At 39.1% G+C, this 24,392-nt stretch overlaps 1 protein-coding gene across 1 annotated transcript in view; it reads left to right on the top strand.

The window, feature by feature from the left end:
* SPATA5 (spermatogenesis associated 5) overlaps positions 1–24,392 on the top strand; it is a gene marked incomplete at its 5' end in the record, with an annotated part of 169,283 nt that overhangs the window by 38,453 nt on the left and 106,438 nt on the right. The window contains 3 exon segments of the mRNA XM_010014719.1: positions 2,674–2,727; positions 3,130–3,209; positions 16,023–16,149. Coding sequence (XP_010013021.1) covers positions 2,674–2,727; positions 3,130–3,209; positions 16,023–16,149 — 261 coding nt within the window.

Genomic DNA, 24,392 nt, shown 5'->3' with positions numbered 1-24,392 from the left:
CTTTGGGAAGAGCGGCCGTCAGTCTTGGCTAAAGGACAGTCCATTTGCAGACAGGGTAAGGCAGAGGTTCAGCTCAGGTGGGACCAGAGCTAACCCAGTTCAATTGCTAAATCCAGCTTCTTTGAACATTTCTGGGGTTTGTGTTGTGGTTTTAAGTGTTTGCATGAGATGAAATGTATATGGATTTCTCCTCTTCTGTGTGTGCTTTCTCTTAATTTGAAGTATTTTCCTTTATTGCCCTATATAAGAGGAGTTCCAAGCTGCTTGTAATAAAAACGTGGTCCTCAATGGCAGTTTTGCTGTCGCTCATGAGTGGTGAACAAGGAGACCATCGAATCAGTTTTGCAAAAATTCTCCATGAAGAAGCACGGGTCATTATTTCATGGAGTCAAAACTTCATGTTAAAGCTTACAGCAAAACCATATATTCAAAATAATTCTCTTTGGAAACATTTTAAACAGTATTTATTGCTTTGATGTTGCCTTGATCATATTTTAATTCTTAATTAAAAATAAAACTCTAAGCATCTGAAATTATATTGTACCTTAAAGCTCAAAGAGAGTAGTTTTTGTTTTAAGCATTTTTTTTGCTCAGGCAAAAGAAAGGAAAATGTCAGGGTATTTGATGTTGTGTCATACTGGAGGAGTAAACTATTGGCACTGATATATATATATATATACACGGTGGTGTTTTCCATGAGAATACTGATGTGAATAAGAATTACCTAAGAGAATAAGGATATGAAAGAGAAGGTCCACAGAATAAGTAAAATAAATCTGTTATTGTGGGTAGGATCTGCAGAGGTTTCTTGGTGTATCAGCTCAGTTTAACAGATAGCTAGACAGGAAGAGAAGACTGTGCCCTTGTTCCTGAAGGATTTGTTAGGCCCGTGCTATGGGTCTCCTCATCTGCACTGAACGTGATGAATGTGAGGGTCGGGAGCAGCTGGGTGCTGTCTCTTAAACTGCAAGCTGATTCTGCACTAACTGCTTCACTTTCCTCATGTTTGGTGTCCACAGTGGATGGTAGAAAAAGGCTTTGTGTTTCTCTCTTACTTTGTTTTTTTCTTCTCTCTTTCTTTCCTGCAATTTTCAGTTATGTCTATGAATAATTCTGTTTCATGCAAGTATCCAACAGACTTGAATTGTGAAGTTGTTGAAAGCCTGTAGGTGACACTTTAGCTACTGCAGCAGTTGTGGATGCACAGTGATGGATGTTTCTGAAAGGAAGCAATGCTAATTGTATCATTTACATTTCCTATGGAAGAGGCATGCAATTCTGCTCTTCCAACCCTTAAACAATTGCTTTTACCTGTGTGGTACTGTAGGTCTGGCTGTTGCAGTATCTCACCTGGTCCCTTGGATAATGGACAAGTCTTTGAAAATAAATAAATAAAAATAGTGGCCTAGCCTGGATGCTTTGCCTCTATCAGATGACTTGTGCTTTTCCTTTTAGACCATATGCTTTTTCTCATACATATGCACAGGTACTTTCCAGTGGTGCCAGTATCAAGATAAAGTTAGTCCATTAACTGTTACTGCAAGAGTGAAAATCAGCATGGAGAGAGGAGACCGCAAAAACCAGTTGCTATATTTTCAGAGTAATGAATCTGTATTCTACTGACCTGGATGCAAAGACCAGATGTCTCCATTACAGAGGGGTTGTAACAGAAGCTCTGTCACTGCCAACGTATAGATGTGCATTTGCCACGTTCTTGATTCTAACATGCCTGCTGTTTGAAGCTGCCTTACTGCTCTGAGCTTTTTTACTTGAAGGTACTTGCAGCTGTGAAGCATGGGAAGGGTGTTCAGTTTTCTGACTGTGAAGAAGGATGTAGTTTCTGCTGGTGAAATTATGAGGACACCTGTTCCCTGGAAAACAGATTGAAGTCACTGGCTCTTTTTGTTGAGAGCACAGATAATCATCGGTGGTTGTGGCTGCGGGTCAATGTTGATGCAAACTAAAAAAAGTCAATGAGTCATTACCAGTGCCACGAGAATCTTAGTCCCGTGAGGAAGCATTATTTAAGCAGTCTATCCTACAGGATATGGCAGAACAGAAAATACTCTGGGAATTCTCCGTTGGTTTTCTTTTTATAATTGTAAATACTTGCTCAAGACTTGAATACTAACCCTGTGGTCTGCAGACACTAAACAGCTTTCCCAATGGGGGTGGACCAAGCACCTCATGGATGGGTGTTGGGTGTGCTGCTATGGTGGCAGCTTCTTTCTGGACCTGCAAACCGTCAAGTACAAAAAAATGCTGTTAAACATTGGTTTAAGTCACTGTTTTGGTGCTTAGCTGGGCAGGATGCGTGTTGAGAGTGCAAATAAGCATTTTTCTGTGATTCATCTTTCAGCCTGATTTGCAGCCCTCTTGTTACTGTTTTTGAGAAAACAGCTTTTAAGAACCCCAAAGTTCATGTGTGTGTTTGGTTTTTGTTAATTCAATTTCTTATGAAAGGACTAGGAAATGCATAGTTACAGGCATGCACAGTGCCATAACAAATGAAGGAGCACTTGGTAAGTCTAAAAATACACAAATAGGACTTGCAAGTGACAAATTATCAAAACTCCTTGTAATAGCACATCAGGAATGTAGCACTGGCAGATGTCTCAGTCATTTTATTGGTAAATGTAATGTGGTTTTTTTTATATTTTTGTAACTTTGCAGGGACCTGAGCTGATGAATAAATATGTTGGTGAATCTGAACGAGCAGTGAGAGAGGTGAGAAGAGACAAAGTATACATAATACTGTATGTTAAACATTCTGGGCATTCAAATTCTCTGCTTATAAAGTTACCTTTAAACTTTAAAAAAAACCCAACTTCTTATGGTTTAAATCTGAAAAAGAAAAGAAGCAGAAGGGTTGTTTTGTGTTGCTTAACTTTGTTGGCCTAGTGAAGAATGTCGAAGTTGGGATCCAGTAGCAGCTTTAACTGTATGTCTGCATTGGGCAGTATCATTAATAACTTCTAAAGCATCTGTTGTTTTGCTTTTTAAAAAAGACAACAAGACTTATGTCTGTTCTGTAATGCTGTCTAGCTTTTGAAGTGTGCAGGGGGTGATAGCATTCTGTAAAAAATTTTCCATCCCCTACAACTCAGTGTTTTGTTGTTGTTTTTCTAGATATTTAGGAAAGCCAGAGCCGTGGCTCCTTCAGTTCTTTTCTTTGATGAAATAGATGCCTTGGCAGTTGAAAGGGGCAAGTAAGTTATCCTGTTACAAAAATCATGGATGTTTTCTGATAAATGATTCTTAGATGGTGCAATCACAAGTGTATTACTTTTCTAGAGTTATTTTATTAAATATATTAATTTCACATGCAGAAGGACAGCATTTGTCAATTCTACTCAAGCATATTTAACTTGGCATAAACAGGTAAGCTGGTGGAGATCTTCCTTTCTCATCTCATTAGCAGGAATGATTCTACTGGTTCTCATGCCCTTTGGCTCTTTTCTGTGGTTTTAGCTTGCATTTATTTCTAGCAAAGAACTCCTTTCTTTTCCCAGGCTTGGTGCACTGGCCTAATATAGTCTCTCCAGCAAGTAAACAGTGTGATCATATGCTATATGAGAGGAATTTCCAAGGAGGCTACTCATAGCCACTTGCATTTAAACAGTTTGCCAGACTGGGAAAAACTTCATGAAGATATTTGGGAACACTTATGTGCTTTCATGTGTGACATTAAAAGGGGATTATTGTGCAAGCAGCTAATAATGTGTTGGGGTTTTTTTTAATATCCTGCTTTGTGATGATTCTGAGAGATGTTTAGCTCCTGTCTGGAGGAGGATTTTAACTTGATTTTAGTTGCTACTGTAGCATTTAAGATTTGACAAGCTCGGTTAGTGGTCTTTCTTGGGGGATACCTTCTTATAAAATACTACTGCTTGTGAGCAAGTACCTGTTCATGGGGGTTTTTTGCATTAAAAAGTATCAAATATGTGCATGCAGAAATTACTTGTCCAGTTTAAAGGTGCACCACAACTTCATCATTTTTCTGGAAAAGAAGCTCTCTTAGTATCCATACAGATTCCTTTGTGTTGCAAAAGGGCCATTTGTATCTGCAGGAAAGGATAAAAGGTGGTGTTCTGACATTTCAGCAACACAAATAAATTGTTTGTGTTATAGGAGGTGCCATAACATGCAGCATAGAGCTGCCCTGTGAAACTGCTAAGAAATGAACACGTTTTCTGTTGAAAATGCAGAATCTCTTAGAGTACATCTTCATCAGCATCCTTCTCATATGCCATGTATGCAAATGTGAAATACGTAACTTCCTAAAATGCCATCCACCCTGTGGTACGTGCTGAAACACCTGCCTGCTTATCACAACAGAGAGGTTGCAAAAATGTGTGCTGGAATCAAGACAACAGAGAGGGGGTAAAAGGTCTCTGCCTGCTGTAATGCTGAATGCATTTAGCTTTCAGAAACACCACTTCAAGATAAAAACTTTTGAAAGTAAAAGCAATAATATATTTTAATCAGTCTTTTTCACACAGTGCCCTAGAGGTGTTTGTTTGTTTGTTTGTTTGCTTTATTCTTTTAAGGAGTAAATACTGCAATTTTACCTTACCTGGAACAATCTGTGGGGGGTAGTAGGCCTGGCACAGCTTGCTGAAGAATGTGGTATGACCTGCTGCAGTCGTGTTGCGCTGGAGACATCTGGTTTTGGAGCTTTAAAAGAACAGGGTGGGACACACAAATATTTCATTGTCAAATCTGAACCAGATGGGAGGTAAAATATGTAGCAGAGTCCTCATAAAATTCATCTGAAATTAAATGGTGTAGGAAACCAGACAAGGCACTTACTAGAAATGGCCTTTTTTTACAGGCTGACTTTGCACAGTAGGAATTTGCAAATGTATTAGAGATGCTAACAATTTGTGGCCTCTGGAGATCCATTTCCTGTACTATTACTAACCATACTGGAGTTTTCAAGGAAACACCTGTTTATATTGTCTCCCTATTCCCTCTGTTGGTTGAATTAGTTTTTTCCACCCTGGCAGTGAAAACCACTCTCTGATACAGCTTTGTAAAAGTTTTTCCTCTAGGTTTAAATCCTTCTTGGGATTCTGTGGCCTTTGTGCACAATGCGCTGTATCCCAAATCTCCCAGATAGGTAACCTCTCCTGATCGTAACAGGACATGTTCAGAGGTATAGAGGAGCCTAAACTGTGAAGTTGTGAGAGTAGTTGTATGCATAGTTCAGATCTGAAATACAGATGTGAAATAACATTCAGTAATTGCTTAATGCTTTTGCTCTTCAAAGCACTTCGCCAAGTATTCATTTAACCCATTATTGCTTGTTTAGATTTGACCAAAGCTTGTGGGTTTAAAACACAAATGTTTTGCTCCCAACCTTCTGTGGAGATCACTAACAGTCCTTTCTCAGCAGCAGCCACAAACAAACTAACAGACTTTCTAATTAATTATAATACAGGTGGATAAGAAAGCTAAGGAATTTTCTTGTTTGCAGAATTCAATATAATGTCTCCTTTGCACCATGGGGCAGAGTCTCTGTCACGGCACAAGCCATTATTCTATGGCAAACACTGGTTGCATTCAGATATAGAATCATAGAATAATTAGGATTGGAAAGGACTTTAAGATCATCTAGTTCCAACCCCCCTGCCATGGGCAGGGACACCTCTCACTAAGCTATGTCACCCAAGACACCATCCAGCCTGGCCTTGAACACTGCCAGGGATGGAGCATTCACAGCTTCCTTGGGCAACCCATTCCAGTGCCTCACCACCTTCTTCCTTACTTCTAACCTAAACTTCTCCTGTTTAAGTTTGAGCCCATTACCTCTTGTTCTATCACTATATGCCCCAGTGTTTTATTTATTATGCATTCCCAAGCTGTAACTCCGTAATTGTAGTACATCTAACACTCTACCTAATCTGTCTCATGTAGCACTTTTGTTTTACAAAATGTATTTGTGTGCATTTATTAGTTTTAAGAAATAATACTTTGAAGTCAGCAAAAATTACATTAATTGACTTTGTTCAGTGTTAAAATCTATTATTTTTGAAAAGATTATTTCTTAGTCAGCCTTCTTAGAAGTTCCATATGGGTTTTTTTCTGTGTGAAATAAGCACCTGGGTTTTTCTTCTTGTCTATCCACACCCTCCTCCCAAGTTGGCGTGTAGGCAACAAACTAACACATATTAATCAAGAATTAAAAATGTGGGCTGTATACATACCAGCCTTAAAGAGAAATATAAAAATCTAATCCTGCACCTCTGAAGAAGATTAGTTCAGTGTCACAAGGTGACAGTGAAGACGAAGGTAATTTCAGCTGTATCCAGTTCTGCATTTTGTTCTGTTACAATGCACTTCTAGTGCTCTTGGAAGAATTTTTCCTTTCCCCTCTTTGTCTGGTTTATGTTGAGGATGTTTAGAGAGAATTGGAAATGAAAAATTAGGGGCTGAATGGACTGGCTATAAAGATAAAGGCAGACATTCACTATAACTGGTTGGAAAGAATAGATGATAAACCTGCGGAAGAAAAGATGGTAGAAAGTTAGAGACATCGCAATGAATTTTGAGTAGGAAAAATGATTGAGATAAGAGAAACTAATGCAAATTGGGAAGGCTTTTCATTGAGTTCTCCTTTGCTGCCAGCCGGTCATATGGGAGAAGCTCCAGCAAGGTACCACTTGACATCTTTAAGTCAGAACGGACATTTTGTGGATTAACATTCAATTGTGCACCAGGAGAGGTGAACAACATGATGCACAGAGCCTTTTCCACCACTCCGTGGTTTGCGTTAGCATTTGCTTCCATGAGTGGGTTATGACTTTTTTTCTTTCTCTTTACTTTTGAAAGATGTTGTTAAGACTTTTTGTATGAGAGACTGCACTCAAGTGAGACCCATAGAACTGGTCCGGATAAAGCCGCGCATGAGGAGGAAAGTTTGCCTCACAGTAATCTCTTGCCTAGACAAAGCTTGAGAGGTTTTACAAATTGCACAGCTGTGAAGAGTTATGGGTATTTGTTATCCCTTGGTATCCTGACCATGTAAAACCTAATTCTTCTGGCCATTAGAGGTTGCCAAGAGGGAAATGGCTTGGTAATTAGACTTGAAAGTGATGAATGAACATGGGTCTGTGTAAATGCAGCACAGACAGTCTGTTTGCTGAACTCAAAAAATCTCTGTGCTTTGGAAATGGGACATTGTTTATATAAGCAGGATTTTTAGGATTTTTAGACAAGAGACATATTTGTTCCTTTTCTTGTTTTTCACAAGCAAAGCATTTTCCCCTTTAACTGCAAATCTTTGTAATGTAAGATGGGAAATGTTGTAGACTGATGTGAAAGACACTGATAAATTCCATTTTCAAGGTGGGGGGGAGGGAGAAAAAGAGACAAAATAAGTACCTTGCATTTGAGTTGCAGAGGCCAAAACAAGTTGGTAGATGGACAATGCTAACCTTTTCAGAGTGAGGGTAGAAATGACAAAATGAAGGGACTTTGGTTCCTATAACCCAAAACTACAATATGATGTTATCTTGTATGCTGGGGAGGACAGATACGCTCCTAAGCTACAGTTTAAAATGCTCAGAACCTCTGAAAGACATACTGTTTTCACTTTAGGTATTTAAATATTTGCAGTCTTAACTTTTCAGGCCTTCAGGCTTCTCAGCGAAGCAGCTTCTCTACTGTGCCACCTCTGCTTTCAACAGGGACCGTGATAAATCTTCCAGTTTTAAACCAAGCTGTCTGTCTTTCTGGAATGTTTTAGCTCATATGTTGTACACTATAGCACATACTACACTGTACATCTGAATATATCACTGCATTTTTGAATCTGTGCAAATTCCCTGGTGTAATCTGCAGCCTCTGTCATGAAGGAGATCGCTGTATTGAATTCTATAAATGACACCTGAGGGCTGGACCCTGCAGGTATGGAGTGAAGTGGCATTAGGTAGGATAGAAAACCTATGGGGCAGAAAACCACCTTGCTCAGCGTAAATTACCAGTGGTAGGACTGGAGTGGTATTGTCACCTTAATATTACTCATGCTAAGGCTATGGAGTATACGGAAGAAATGGAGTTTCCCTGTGCCATACTTGTGTTGTAAGGGACCCAATTCTAGCAGCTGGCTCAGTGAGGCAAGAAGCTTTATGTTTCTGACTTCTGTTGGCACTGGTTGTCTCTGAACTGGGGAACATCAGCTGATTCCCTGCAATATCTGAGCTGTGTTCGGATGTGATAGAGTTGAGGCATTCAAAACTCTTGTGACGGTTGTCTGGATTCTTCAAAGTTCTGGAATTTGGTATCCAAATACAAATAATGTCTGGGAAAAAAAGCTTCATATCCAGTGCCAGCTTTCTATTTTAGGCCTAGCAAGGAGTGATGAAAAAGTAAGGTTTTGAAACAATTTAATTGTACAGTAAAGCTTGTAATTTGCTTCGGAATAGCAATTTTAATAAATAGTATTACCCATATGTTGCTTGTATGTATAATAAATGTCTGCAATCCCTTTAATTTTCAAACAAACTTGTTAACACTTTTTGTCTAGCAAGAGTCCTTATCACAGTGTATTTTAAATCTGTGTTTTTTCCTTCATGTTTAAGAAAAAAACCCATTTATTTGTAACTTTGCCAGTCTGTATTATCATTTGGACATTTGAAGTCAGTAGAGACTTTCATTGGCATCAGTGGAAGCAGGACTGGATATGTAAACCCTTTTCTTGAAGTCATTCAAGTGCATGGGTAAATGTACAGGGTTTAGAGAGACCAATCAAGTCTGTTAACATAGGTAAGCATGTTCTCCAGTGCTTGGGAGTGCTGTGGCAAAACTGACCTGCAGCAAGATGCTTCAGCCAAAGACATGAATTTGAGCTTCTGTCTGGATTTCTGCCAGAGGTCTGGTTGAAGCAGATCCCAGGATTAGAACGGTCAGAAGCAGGCATACATGGTGACCACTTCAATTCCCAGTGTGGCGATGGCTATAGAAAAAGGTCAGCTTACCCACACTAAATGGGCCCAAGCAGGCTACAGCTGCCTACGGGGATAGGACTACAACAAGTGAAGGTCATGATTTATTTATTTCCGTTTATGTATTTATTTATTTTCATTCAAATTAAATACAAGGGGAACATAATTGTAACTAAAACTTACAAATGTAACTTATTCCAGATGAAAGCGAACTGCTTGTACTTAAATATTATAATGAAATGAAATCCAGTACAGTTACTAGTTACTTCTATGTCTGTAATAACTTCCAACTGAAATTGTACTTGCTTCCCTGGTAGACATGATTGATGACAGTTTTCAACTTGATTAACTTCCAGGAATGCAGAGGTGAAACACTGAGGAAAACAGAAAGAAAGGAAATGGGAAATTTACTGTGTGGCAGGTGTGTGTGTGTGTTTCGGGGGCTTTTCTTTGTTTCTCTGAGCTTTTTTTTTTTTTGGTTGTTGGTTGGTTGGTTTGGTTTGGTTTGTTTAAAAGCAATGTCAGTGTTAACAGAATAGAAGAGAATCCTTACTGTTAGCATCCTTCCTATTTCAGCTAGGCATGCCAGGGCCAGATGAAGGCCAGGTCTAATGTCTGTCTTTCATGGACATGTATCTGGAATTAGTTGCAGGCAGATGGAAATGGATGATGGATTGTGACCTAAATACTTCAGGATTTGGAGATGTGCTTGGGGAAAGCCCTCTGGAAGAAAGCCTGTTGATTCCAAACCTGTCTCAAACTTGATCCTTTTCTCCTTTTCTGTCCTTTCATTGCACTTCATTTTTTTCTGGCCCTTTTTCACTGACTTCTGGAAGCTGCAATAATAAGCAATTTGAGCAAATGGAACAGTCTGGTTGCATGACTGTGGAGGATAATTAGGATGTCTCTGCAGTGGTCTATGGGCCATGTGTTTCAATGTCACCTGCTGACAGCTGAGCACTGTTTCCTTTTTTCACAAAGGTCATCTTTGCTTTTTAGGAAGCTTTCTGAGAAGTTGGAGACCACTCAAGGAGTACTGGGACTCCTCTTATTTTATTATGCTTTTCGCATGTCTTAAAAAACAAATGACATGAATGATTCTTAATAGTTGAATTGACAGTTGGCAAAACACTATTTTGGCCTGAAGGTGACATTAAAGCTAAGTGTTCTACCCAGTCTCTGAATTTTTCAGACTTACCCAAATTTCGTCCAGAGGTTTCCCTTCTGTAGTACTTGAATTTGCTCTTGAGGAAACAGGAAAGATGTGACACAATATAGTGTGTAATAGCCGATACAGGTGTGTACAGAATGTGACAGAATCTAATCGTAGAGTGCTGATGCAGGGAAGGGTTTAGGATTATCTTCTTTCGGAGTTCTTCTGATAACACAAGCAGGATAATTCCTTCCTATGGGGAATGTTTTTTGTCTTAGTACTGAAGAGTTTTTATATTTACTGATCACATATACTTGTATATGTGATCAGTATATGATGCATGCAGTATATCTCTGCTAGACTTTTTAGTACCATCCAAGCCTGTAGTCTCTATAGTGGTCTGAATTAATAATATGCATTGAAGTTGTACCATACATGTGCCAGAAATGAATTTGGCCCAGTGTTTTAATAATGCTCGCTTAGGCCCAGGTATACTTGCTATGCCTTTTTGTTTTATGAAATACCTCTTCTGTTGTGAGTTCATGTACGTAGAGGAGTCAGTTAGTAATTGTGGATGACAACTTTGCAGCTCAAAACAGGAATCGTACTTGTAAACAGAAATAAGTATGTGATATAAAAGGTGTTGTGATTTTAAGGGGGAGAGGGAAAACTCCTATGGGGAAGAGGTGGTGATATTGTGCTGCCTATGTAAACATGCGTGTCTGTAAACCTAGTATATTTAGTAAAGTTTGGCTTTTGAAGCCCTGGTAGCATTCAAGGGGGAAAAGTTCAAAGCTAACGTAAGGGCTTACTCTGCTATCTTTAGATACAGGAATATTCTGATTGAATTAATGTTTCAGCAGGGTACATCTGTGAGCGAGAGACTGTTTTTTCTAACTGACAGGGCAGTGTCCATTCTGCTGGGCAAAATGCCACACTGATAGAGTTTTTGAGTGAAATTCAGTATCTGGGAAGATGCTGCAATTACTAGTTTTCTGGTAGTGCTATTGGAGCAGATTGTTGTGGGTTTTTTCTAATGCTGTAGAAGGCCTTGAACTGCCAAAGCTGTATTTCACCAGTGTTTGTGAGGGAAGGAAATCAAACAGTGTGACAGTTAATTGCGATCACAGCAGTTGGACTGAAAAGACAGACCTGGCGGGTGCTTCTTGCTGACAGGTTACCCCTGCAGAGCCCTGACAGAAACGTCAGGCTTAGTAGAAATCCTTCAGAGAGGCAACTCTCGCATGGAAGTGTGCTGGCAGGGGGCTTGGGTACTTCAGGAACCCTTTACCTTGTTAGTTTGTGGGGAAGTGGAGAGTCCTGCCAAAAAGTTCTATTTCAACCTAAAATAAGTTTTTGATACCAACCATTTTTTCATGTTAATGAGTTTTATATTTGCTTTGGTATGAAATTCTTTCCAGGGGTTCCAGTAAGAGAAGGATTTGAAATGATAGCACATCCGCAAGTGTTTTTACAACCCTTACAGTTTGACTGTGATTGCAATTCTGTTGCTAGGAGGGGAAAAAAAAAGGCAGTATGTAAATCTTGCCTGATAGGACATTTTGGAAAAGAAGCTGGCCTGTACTCCCTTCTCACAAAACCTGTTTTACAGATTTCAGCTGTGTGGCAGTTGATCCCTCTGCAGTAATTTATCCAGGATATTTCTCCTGAGGTCTGCCTCTTTGACCTCATGGATCTGCCTGAGGTAGGGTCATCTGTGCAGAAATGGGGTTTTTCAGGAGAGAGGCCCTCCCAGGCTTCCTTTGCAGTTGCTGTGAATTTTAGAGTGCTCAAAATGTTATTGCATGACTGTTTCATGAATTTCTACATCTATAGTTTAACAACATAACTAAATTAAGGTCCTGGTTCTGAAGCTAAGGAGATGGAGATGGAGACTGAAATACATTTTCCAATGAAAATGACATCTGGTGTTGTGAAAAAAACATTAATTCCATTGGCTTTGGATGTGTTCTAGGTTGTCAGATGATGCAAGTGTACGTTTGCCTTGGCTCGCAGTGGTGATGCTTACCAAATTTCATCATGAAGTGAAGCCATAATGACTACATTTTCAGACTGGTTTTAGGTTTCAAATGTTAAAAAATCTTTTAAATAAGGGGGATAGAAAATGAAGTTAAACTAGTAAAAGTGTACCAAAGAAGTCAGTTGCTGTCAAACAAACAAACAAACAAAAGCCTGTAGCAAGAAGGGTAACAGATTTCAATTCAGTGATTTCATACATCTGGTTATGTCCAGAAACAAAATCTCCTTGGCTTGAAGAACTATATAAGCTAGGGAACTGTGTGTACTCCATGATGCAGTGATAGAATCACCAGAAGAGATAAGAAAAAGAAAATGTGCCATGGAGTGCTCTCACCCACTGTATAGAATTTGGAGCTGGGGCTCATGATCACTCAGTTCCATCAGACAAGGCCAGAGTTAATTCAGAGTAGTTGTGAGGCTTTGGTACACTGTAGAAATGTTTTATTCTGTCAAAATGTGTTTTGGAAGTACCTTTAGTTAAAATAAAATACCAAGAACAGGTTTTGTTTTCCATATTCACCTTCAATAGTTGTTTTAATCCATGGATAGTCTTACCCAACAGGCTTTTGCCATTCACAAAGCTGCTCTGATGGTCAAGTGAAGTGCCTGAGCAGGAGTGCATGTCTGCTTGGTCTGAGACTGGTGGGACACTTGCAGGATTACCTGAAATATCACATAGAGGAGGATATCTGGCTCTATCTGATGTAAAAAACTAGTAAGCAAAGACTTTTTTTGCCTTTAAAATTCTTTCATCGAGGGTTAGCAAAAAGATTGAAATAACACATAGCCTACAGACTGATGTATTTCATTAGGGCAACACAAGGGATGACTTGAAATTCTCATGCCTTTACAGAGCAGCCGGGTTCCTTTTTGCTCACACATTTTGTATTTTGAGGTTCAACGTATTTCTGGTTAGCACACAGCTTTTGCATATGTGCACCCGCGCACACATGGCCCTGCGTGGATTATGTGAGGGGCTTAATTCTGACTGCCTGGATTTGCAGGTGCTGTGTTGACAGGAAATTAGTTTGTACCAGGATGTGCCTTTTGAGGGCTATTTCCATGCAGTTGTGATGATGACATCAATGTGCGGAGGTCAGGCGAGGGGTGAGGTTGGGTGGAAAACAGCCCCTTGGCTGGAAGTTGTTTTTGGCAGTGCCTCCGTGGGACTGGAGGGTTAATCACAGTTTGTTTCTCGGGCTGCCGTTTGCGTCAGAAGTCTGGGCAGCCTTAATGAATGTTGCCTGTGTTAATCTGAAATCCTTGCTGGAAAATCATGGGAAAATGGAAAAGCGCATACTTGCGTGTCACCCTTCAGATGAACAGCTTGGGCAGTACTAGAGGTTTTGGAGTGCATGGTGCATCTCTGACCAGCTGCCAAAGGGATCTCTCACTTTAAACTTGTGCCTGCCTGTGACTTTAAAGGATATCCTGTTCAGCCAAAAGCTAATTTGCTGTAGACTCTGTGCTAAAAATGGTGCATCATATGATAGCTTAGTGAACAATGTAAATAAAAGCACTGAAATTGGAAATTCCTGGTGTCCTGGGTCCCAGACACCCCTTCATTTGGTATTATTTGTGTTATTGATTTTTTGCATGGCTGGTTTTAAAACCTTTTTCCTCCACTTTTAGCGGTTAATAAATCTCCATACAATGTCCTGGTATCTCCCTTCATTGTTTGAGCTGTGTGATGATCAGTGATCACTTAACTGTGATTTTCTGATTATTTGCTTCCTCATTGCATGCAAGTCTTTGTAACAGTGTGGGTTTTCTTTAGAATAAACATTAATTTTATCTTTTTTTCTTTTTTCAATCTGAAGCTTGTAAGAGAAATGTTTATATGGGGGAAAGATGAGATGTAATATTCATTCTAGCCACCTCTCTTCCTCTCTTTAAAACCAAATATTTCTTCGTTTCCTTAAAAAAAAAAATAAAGAAGTTTAGCATCTCCTCTGAAGTCCTCTAGCCTCAGTTTCAGATCATCTCACTTTTTCCTTTGCTTAGCTTTTTCCTGTGTGCAGTCTATGGGGTATAAAGTTGAGTAAATGTGAAATTTAAGCAAAATGGGAGGCCTGAATCCCTATTGAGACAAGCTTGTGTTACAAAGTTGATTTTCATTTCCTTTAAGCTGTGTTCTTCGAAAAGCATTTACTATCCTCATCCAACACCTGAAGTGTTTTATCATGTTCAACCCTCTATAATTCAGTGGGACCGTGACCCATGGGTATGTTAGAAATGTTGTAATATCTCCTGGGAATTTCTGACGTGGCTGCAGCAAACCAAAAAGCTGACAACTAGCTAACCCAAGTCCCTTCTCTAATATATCTTAACCACCTAAATATTCTGTTAGCCAGCATTTCTTGTAGCTCCTCAAAGATTCTTTCCAGACTAGGGCTGATAAGTTAACTGTTTTGCCTTGGAAAATTATAGAACCAGGTGTTGAATAGCAGAACGAGAGAATTCCTTTGGAGGACATCTGTACAGAAGTGACAGAGACATTACTGTTGCTTTGACTCCAAGACATTTGGGAAGTGCTTTGGTTGCAGGCGTGCTGATAATGGATGGCAGTGCTGCAGCAATATATGCGTGTAATAACAATGCAATTATATATTTGGAAATAATTGGAGTGCTTATATTTTGAAATCTAATATTTCTTCTTGCAAACCAGTGTTTAGGTTGCTGGGTGCTACAAGAAGCACATACACATCATTTGCGTAGCGCATCTGCCAACATATGAGTGTATGCAGTTACCTGTGTGTGGTCCTAGTATCTCCTAGGTCTAGTGTCCTTTCAAAACAAAAAAGTGATATGGTGTGTGATCACCTATGGTTTTTTTAATAACATTTCAGAAATAAAGCTTCTTTATGAAGAATTAGAATGATGTTATAAAGAACACAACTGCTCATGAGATGTGTTATTTATCACAACATAAGTGCTTGTTCTCTTGATTTGATTTATGCTATGTCTTCCTTTTCTGTGTTCTTTATGTGTGAATATGCAGACACACACATATATGTATGTGTGCACATATTTATATATGTTGAAGAATTGTCTTGGAACAAGGTAGTACATAATTTGCTTATTCTTTTTAAAATATTAGGAGCTTTTATGAAAACAACAGTTTATTTCTAGAATGCTTTTTGTTACATATAGTTAAGATATTTAAGCGAATCTTCCATAAACTTTAAGGTTACTAGAGTTAATTCCAAATTAAAAAGAAAAAAGAAGCCTAGAATAGTTTATGCCTTGTTTGTTCAGGGTTTTCACTTCTTGGTGATTTCAAATCTGGAATTTTCTGTTTCTCAGTCTTTGGTTTTTTTCTTTTCTTTTCTTTTCCTGGTATTTGTAGAATCAGCTGAGTTAAAGGACTGACAATGCACTTAGGAGGCAGTTGGTCAATGCGTGATTTATCCTCATTTGATGGGGAGAACATAAAAATGTAGAGCAACTCTGCAAAATACATAACTACCTAATTTTTATACTGCATAGGGTGGTGTAAGCGCTCCTGTGGATGCTGCTAGAAACATGTCTGACTAGTAAGGAAGCTGCAGAAATTCAGTTATCTTAGAAATATTTATTCCAGACATCCACATTGCGTTAAACTCTTTGTAACACACACAGCAGCATGGGAAGTAAGAAAACCTCAGTTGCTTTGCTGAATACCAAGAACGCCTTTGAAGGACTAATTCTCCAATTTGCTTTTACTCACTTCACATGACTGAGACAGTTTCAGGGACTGAAGGTGAAAATAAAAACCAGAAGGAATGCAGATAAAGAGGTGGATCCCTGTAAATTGAAAAGAACTGGAAGTTCTTTCCTTTCTCCAGTTTTCTAGGAAGAGAAAGCTAATACTGGGACTTTTTTTTGTTTTTCTAAATTAGCTCTTCAGGTGCTGGAAATGTAGCAGACCGTGTTTTGGCTCAGTTGCTAACGGAAATGGATGGGATAGAACAGCTGAAGGATGTGACAATTTTGGCAGCTACAAACAGACCGGACATGATAGACAAGGTACGAATAGACACACTGTCGTATATCCTGTTCTCTAGAAAAGACCAGATTTTGCTATAATTCCCTTCTCCATTATTCTCCAAACTTTAATGATTAAAAGTAGAAGTTTGCAAATGAAGACAAGGAAAAGATTGTCCCTTACTTTTTTTTCCCCCCTCTGCAGAATATTTAAAAGAAACAAAATGTTTTTGATAGCCTTAAGAATCTTTTTCCTAGAAGAAATTTTCCTTAAATCAAGCTCATGGAACTTGTGCAACAGCATTTCTGTCAAACTGCTTTTGTGGTTTTTGCTTCTGTTGTGTTTATTTATGCACAAGTTTGTTGGTTTCATTAGTTACTTCCTTTCCAAAGATTATCTCCTTGGTGCCACTAGACTGCTGCTAGCAATACGGTTTCCAACTGTAAACAGTGCAATTTCTCCTCAGATCCTGCAGCAGCTCTGCTGGAGTGACAAGAACATTTTGAGTTTATAAAAACGGGAGGGTTGTAACGCTTATTATGGAAAACCTCCAAACACAAAACTAACCCAGCAGCCCTCTAGAAAATCCCCCTTAAAACCATCTCCCACTGCTGTGTCTTCTCACAGCTAAGTGCAGTAGATGGACCAGTCTGAAGTGATTTCCATTATGATACGTTTTATAGTGTTGGTGAGGTTCTTTTTTCCACAACTTGTCATGAAATTCATGAATGTTGTGAAGGTGAAAAGTTAGTAAAAATTATTTTTCATGATCTTTTCTAGGGTTTCTTATAAATTTCTTAAATATTTTTAATGTTAACAGATTGTCCCATTTTAAGCTGTCTGGAATAGACTTTTCTGTTTGTCTTGGAGCATTCAGGCATAAATATGTATGAAGCACACACTTTTAAAGTAAGGTTCATATACACATGAAATCTTGGGGGGTGAAAAAAACCTTGCTTTTTGTGACCAGAATACAGCCTTTTCCCTGTTGAACCGGAGGAAGACGCACAGCTGATGGTGTCCTGACACAAAGTGTGCCTGGCAAGGCAAAGTAGAGTTATGAGAAAGTTTTCAGTAAAAGATGACAAAAATATGAAAAATACTCAGTGAAAAATATGCTTGAGCAAAAATTAAATTTTCAAGATTCCACTTTTGTCAGACGGATTCAGATTTTCTTTGGTTACTATTCTTTGAGGTTGGACTGAGCTGAATTTGAAAAAATTCTGTTTGTTGAACAGAAGGGAAATTTCCTTCTCAGGCAGTTCAACATTGTGCTGTGTTATCTCTGTCACCACCTGGGAATTCACTGTCATTCTCCTTATTGCTGGATTTCTCTTGGGCATGCAGTGAATGCTATTTTTTTATATTTTAGCTTGTATTTGAAATATTGGCGTATTGGGACAGTATTTATTTGAAATATTGGCAATACTGGGGCAGTACTACCATGTGTTAAGGGTACCAGCCTGCAATACCTAGGTTGCTTGATATATGCCAGCTGTACCTACATCACTGGTGCAAATCCAGACCACTTAGTCTGGTGCTGAAAGTTTTCGTTTTAATACGGTGGGTAAAATTTTGACATCTCTTGTGCATCTGAATTTTGTGGGAGTGGTGAACTTTTAAAAACTAACAGCATAATTGTGTTCAGATGACAACATATCTTATATATTCTTTTCCCTGATAAAGCCGGTAGTCTTGACTCTACATGTAAAGAAGTTGCCTGAGACAGTGCCCTCCATAATAGCAAGCTGTGTGATTATAGGAATTTTACTAGCAAGAAACCATGAATGGATATTTTGGATTTTTATTTAGAACTATTTTTACCAAGGTATAGTAAGTTCTGGTAGCTTTGTAGAAAGCATTTGTTTACAGAGTAGCAGAACAAAATTCCTCCAGTCTGGAGGAAGGGGGGTTTTAAACTGGGATTTAAAGGACTGGAGAGTCACATGAGTTGGTATTGCTTGCATCATGCTTCATTCAGACCAGACAGGCTATACCAGGCCACCACCATGTCCTGGGTCTGTGTAATATTTTCAGTGCATGCCTTGCACATTTTATTTTTAATCCTGGAAGAAAGAAGTCTGGCACCAGAAAGAGTTTGTACTGTGAGCTTCACTTCATAGAAAACCTTTCAGTGTGGGCTTTTAGTTTACCTTGTGATCAGTGATCCCTTTGAAAAGGTAACATTTTGTTAAATCAATTTAATATTTTATATGGAAATATATTACAATAAATGAGTGCCCTGTTTTCATAGGTGTGTGATGACTGTACAGTAATTTTAATGTGTGAACTTTACATATGGTATAAAGACAAAAGGCAGTCTGTGTTCTTTCCTTCCAAAGACTGGGAAGATGTCTGGAATACTTCTTGTGACTACCTTTTCACTTTTGAAACCAAGAAATGCTTGAGGAATGCATGCTTTGTAGGTTTTACATTATACGCTTACAAAATTGGTAATAATCCATTCAGCATCTTCATTTATGTGGCTGTTTCTTAACTGACAAATATGTGATGATTTTTCTTTTGTAATTTGAAAGCAGCATGTGGGAATATCAAACGTAAGGGTATTCCCCTGAGCCTAGTGCAGACTTCATCATCTCTGTAAACACCACAGTATGTTGTTTTGGGTAGTGAATAGATTTTGAGTCAGACTTTATAAAAGGTTGTGTTTAATTCTAAGCATGTTTTGACTTGCTACAAGTGTCTATAAATAAGGTAATTGTGTCTATTAATAAGGTAATTTCTCTAAGATGTCGTCATAGGGTTGGAATAATATTTCAATACAAAGTTGTGTCCCACGTTTGTAGCACTTAGCTACTTTTCATCTCATTCATGTGATGCTGGAAATACTTGAGGATGGTTTCTGTTTTTCATAAGAAAACAAAACCAGCACGTACAGTTTTCAGCCATGTATGGTACAGAAAGTGATTTCTCTTGGAAGGGAAATATTTGGGAACAAGATGTTCTGAACATTCTTTGAAAGTGATACAAAAAAAAAACCACTCTGAGTCAGTAATAATAGTAAAATCTTCCCTTTTAGTCTTCATTCCGTAAGTAGAATTGATGGACAATAACTGGGAAAATACTTTTTGTTTTTGGTGACTTACTCAGGAGTGATTTTTTTCCATACTTAAAATATTTTGCAGTAATTTTACGGAGCTGCTTATGTTTCAAAGCTTGTCTGTATGTTCCTGTGTATCAGTTGGCCTAACAGGAGAGATCACTCATCCTCACAAACCTTGCATAAAGTATTTTGAACACTGTATAATTTACTTAGCTTGAAATTAAATGTTATGTTCTGACATATATATGGACAAGCTTTCAGGTGTAGTCTGAAAAATGTCCATGGAAGAAAATCTGGACCAACTCATTAGGATCTCTGTGTCTTTTTATTCTTTTTCACTGGAACCTGTTTTCCCAGCCTTTCAGTACTGGGCTTATTTCTTGTGTGAGAAGGGTGAATTGCTGTCATTACTTGCCCATGCAGATATCTTCTTTCCTCTGAAGCAGAGTTGCAGTCTCCATTAGCAAGGGTACAGTGAAGGCAGAGAGACTGTCTGATCCCTGGGGACCTTAGTGAATGTTTTAGCACAGGAAGCAAGATGGTGTTGCTGGGGCATCAGATAGTTTTACCTCCTGCTGGGTCAAATTTGAATGTGAAACACATTAGCTGTGATGTAAAACACGAGGTGCTGAGTGAAGTGATGGTCTGTGGTGTAGGATGATATCCTGGTGCTCCTGACAGCTTCACTTCTCCTTATCGTGGGGTGCAGAAAAGATGTATCCTCAAATATGCTATTTGCATAAGAATGACAGGATGTGATGGGACAAATGAAGATTGATGAGATGCTGTGCTGTCAGCGTTGCCTATTGTCTCTAGATTGATGATGGTCTGGATTTTGTCTGTACTCATGGGTTTCAGTGTGGTTTAAACCAGAAAATATCCTGGTGTGTTGAATACTGAAGAGCTGTATCTTCACAAATGCTTGTTAGTACGGGAGGGCTTGGCTCCCAGTTTTAAAGCATCTTGCGTATTGGTATATGAAACACGTGTTCTGTGTATTTTACCAGTGCAGATTTTTGCATATTTACTTTGCTTTTTAGAACCTTCTTGCTCCCTTGCTTTCTTCCTCTTTCCCCTTCTCTTCCTTCACCTGCAAATTTTGCTGTTCCTTAGATAAGCTCCATTGGTTTTGGCGTATTAACCACTGGGTTCGAATTCAGCTTATTTAGTTTAAGAACCACATGGATACTACTGGGTTGTCTGTTCTGCTTAAGCAAACAAAATAAATCAAAACTGCAGCCTATATTCTTCATAGTAACTGCCAAGCATGGAATAAAGCTCCCTTCCCCTCTGTTTCATTTGAATTTAGAGGGCTCTTTTGGGCAGAGAAATCGGAGAGGTTCATCAAGTTGGTCTGACCCCCAAAATGTTGATTACTGTGTACTTATGGGACAACCTTAAAGTGGCTTGTTTTGATGAAAATAAAAAATCCATGATGTAGCCAGTTGGCAGAATCAGTAAAGAAATTGTAATTTCTTGCCTGCAGCAAAAATAAATAATCTTTCCTTTTTAAAAACATCAAAGTTCTGTCTTTCTGAAGGCTTATGGAAGAAATTCAAATATTTAGGTTTGCAGTTTTACAAGGTAAAAGGAGTAGGAAGGAATCTTGCATATTTATTCATTATTGTCTGGAAGTGTGTATGTGCTGTTATAAAGCAGGTGATGCTACAAGCGTATTCAGCAGTCAGATGCAGTGGCACAAAATTACCTCACTACCATGTGATAGTTTTCTATTTACATAGCTGTTTGTGATTGTCATTTTGGTCAGATTCATCTTACTAAAGGTTCTTTCTGGTTTACAGCTTTGACTTGGTAGGATTTCAGTTTATCCCAAATACAGTGTAGGACTGTAGAGGTACCAGTCACATAACCTGTCAGTCATGTGCTAAGTTTCCACCCCTCACCAGTTTGATCTAAGATCGTAAAATACGTGAGGTTGGAAGGGGCTCCTGGGAATCTTTTGGTCCAGCCTCCTGCTTGAGCAGGGCCAGCTTCAGTGCTAGGTGAGGTTGCTGAAGGCTGTTGCAGCAGGGTTTTGAGATTCTCCAAGGATAGAGATTTTGCAGCCTCTTGGCATCTGCTGTGCTGTTTGACCACCTTCACCAGGAAGATTTTTTTTCCTTGTATTTAACAGCCTAGCTTGCTGTAACTTGTGCCTGCTGTATACCTCTGAGAAGTGCCTGGCTCTGTGTCTTCTCAACAAACCATCCCAGCGCTCCCTCATGCTTTAGGTACATTAATACAGATAGGCTTGGTCATGGATTTGTGAAGGGGAGTGTTGGGGTTTTTTGTCATGGTGTGATTTTTTTTCCCCTCCTGTCCATAGTACTCAGGTGGGAAACCCCCTAACTGAGCTGTGCCTGAAAAAAGGCCTATGCTAACTGCTTTAGGACTCTGGAGGAGGAACTGTAAATATCTTGCTTTTCAGTCTGCTCTGCATTGGATTTGGCTCAAGGGCGACCAGTTGAGTGTCCCTTAGCCTTGCAGAGATACATTATGAGCAAAGTCTCAGGCAGGGAAGGGCGATATCTCTCTGGCTGTCATTTCTCAGCATTGCCTCTGTGCAGTTTTCATCCAGATTTGGAAGAGAAGGCAAAAGATTGGGTGCTTTAGGAGGAGATGATGCTGGAACTGCTTCACAACGTATTTTATGACACTTGAATAAATTAGTACTAAGTAAACACTAGTTAGAGTGAAATCTTTTTACATTCTTAATTTGGCAGTGCTAGGTTACTGGAGGTGGAGTCTGTCCTCAGGACTGGTAGAGACAACTAGCAAGTAAGTTGCTAAACTGCTTTCCCTGCCTGATACTGTATTACTGAAATCAGTCTTTATTTGTAGGTGGGCTTTGTAGGTGTCATGAGAATAGAACAGGTGGGAAAGTATTTCAGAGTAGGAATCAACGTACGTAAATACAATCACCATGTCTCTTCATGCTGCTGAATTACTAGTTTTTTACTTCAAATCCTGAAATGCCTCTGTGCTAGTCAAAGGGCACTCCTCATGTTCTTGTAAAGCCCTGGGATTAAAAACAGAAAGTGAGATTCTGTGGGTCTCCTTCTCAGTCAGCCAGCACCTACAGTACTTATTTTGCCCAGGTGCAAGTGTGAGTCTTTGAAATAACAGGAGATGTGGGATTTCTTCTGAAGACAAGATTGTTCTCAAGCATATAATAAATTTTCAGAAAATGAAGCTTTAGGGAAAAATGATATCAAACTACATGCCATTGAAAAGAGGATCATATTTTCCATCAATTGTTTTTTCTCTGGTATGTGTTTGAGTTTTTACCCTTAATCTTGTTGAATTTGCAACTCTGACTAGGGCAAAGAGGTGCTCTGGAACATAGCTGTTTCTCAGAGGACCAATTTTGCCTTTATTAATATCAAATGTTTACACTTCAGGGTGATAAAGAGCTTATCAAGTTTATTAAAAAAAACCAACCAAAACCAAAAAACAGAGAGAGAGGAAAAGTGTGACAACTTTTAAGTAATTTCATTCACTCATTCTTTTCGCCTGCCAAGCTGAAATGACTGAACAGACACAGATGATGAGCATAGCTGTTTACTGGCCAGGACTTCCAAGCTGATGATTTGAGGCTGGATTTTACAGTGAAGCCACAGTCCCTAAAGAGCCTGACCACTCTGTTTGAATGCAGAGGGTAGTTTCTGTGTTCGGGTACGTATGTATGAAGTTTCTCTTTAAAACAAGAACTAGGTTTTAAGATTCACCTGAATTCCTCTCTCTCCCTTCCCCCGCCTCCTTCCTTACTGATGAAAACTTTGTTTTCTCATGAGTACAGCAAATAAAATATTTCCAGGTGTGCAAAAGTGATTTCTGTTTCCAACTATTCAATTGTCAGAGTGTGGAGGGCTGAGTAGTAAATCAGCCTTAAGGCTGCTGTGGTTTTAAAAAACAAAATCTTAGTGATGACAGCTGAAGAGCACAGTGACTTTTTCACTCAAGATTTATTACTTGCCTGAAAAGAAGGGTTGGAGTGAAAACTTGCTGGGCTGCATATTTTCTCCTTTAACAGATAGACTGTAGGGCCAGGATAAGTTGGCTTTATTTTGTCTGTGAAAACATACATCCAAACAATGTATGTAAAAATATAATAGTTTTACTTCAGATAGAACAGAGAAGTAAATATGCCTGCTCTTATTCTCTATACAGGAAAGCTTTTCTTACATCAACTCAGCCATATATTTTAGCATCACTAATACTTTCGTAAACTTTTTTGCGACTCGTACCAGAAAACTTTCTTGAAGGCATCAAAGCTTGTTTGTTTCATTTGGAAAAGTACACATATAGGAAAGTAAAGGCAGAGGGCCAAAGTTTATTCTTGCTCATACCTCCTAGACTCACCAAGTGCAGGTGAGGAACGCAGGGTGTCAGAAAGCCTCCAGGTTATTAGCGAAGTGGGAAATTTGAAAGGCATTCATGTTTGCTGTGTAAATACCACCCCTCAGTTCAGTGGGTCTGTAACTGTAACACCAGGTGGGGGACTTTGTTTTACTTCTTTAACAGTAACATGGAAATGACACTGTATTTGTAAGATAACCTGGGAACATATGAGATTGAAATGAACCAGGCCTCTAAAAATGAGGTGCATTTGAGCAATACATGAAGGCTGGGTATTAATTCCCGAGTGTTGCGTTAGGCCAACTCTGTTCTTCATGTGGGCTCAGTGACAAAGCAAGCAACTTTATCTAGAGAAGTAACACTGATTTTTATGAGTGAGTTTCATGCGCCCATACAACAAGTTTTAATTGCTACAACTTATATTCATGCTTACAAAGGTACAGGTTTCACATCCTACTTGAGAACAGTCTGCATGATGATAAACCATTCCTTCTAAAGCCTTTCAGTTCACTCTTCCCACTTTGTGTCAGTTTGGATTGCGCAGGGGAGTGGTACAGCTGAGTAACTCTACAGAGACACGTGCCTTGGCTCTGTTCCCATGGGAGCATCCTCGGGAGCTGTCAGGGCCTTGGTAGCTTGTAATTAGGGATACTGGGTTTCATGGCAGATAAGCAAAGTGCAGCAAGGCATATTTCACAGTCAAGTGTGTTGGATGGCATGTGTCTTATTATATTTAATAAGCCTCATTAGGCTACTGATAACAGCTAAGGAGGAGACGTTCCAAAAAGTTTTAAATATTTATGGAAGTGACGCTGAAAAGGATGTTAGTCTAGTCCTGTGAGCTACAGAAGCTAGAGGAAC

This window comes from Nestor notabilis, unplaced genomic scaffold (genome assembly GCF_000696875.1).
Source record: "Nestor notabilis isolate BGI_N333 unplaced genomic scaffold, ASM69687v1 scaffold11125, whole genome shotgun sequence".
Lineage (NCBI taxonomy): Eukaryota > Metazoa > Chordata > Aves > Psittaciformes > Psittacidae > Nestor > Nestor notabilis.
The sequence above is the reverse complement of the archived record's forward strand: the minus strand, read 5'-3'. Positions and strand labels throughout refer to the sequence as shown.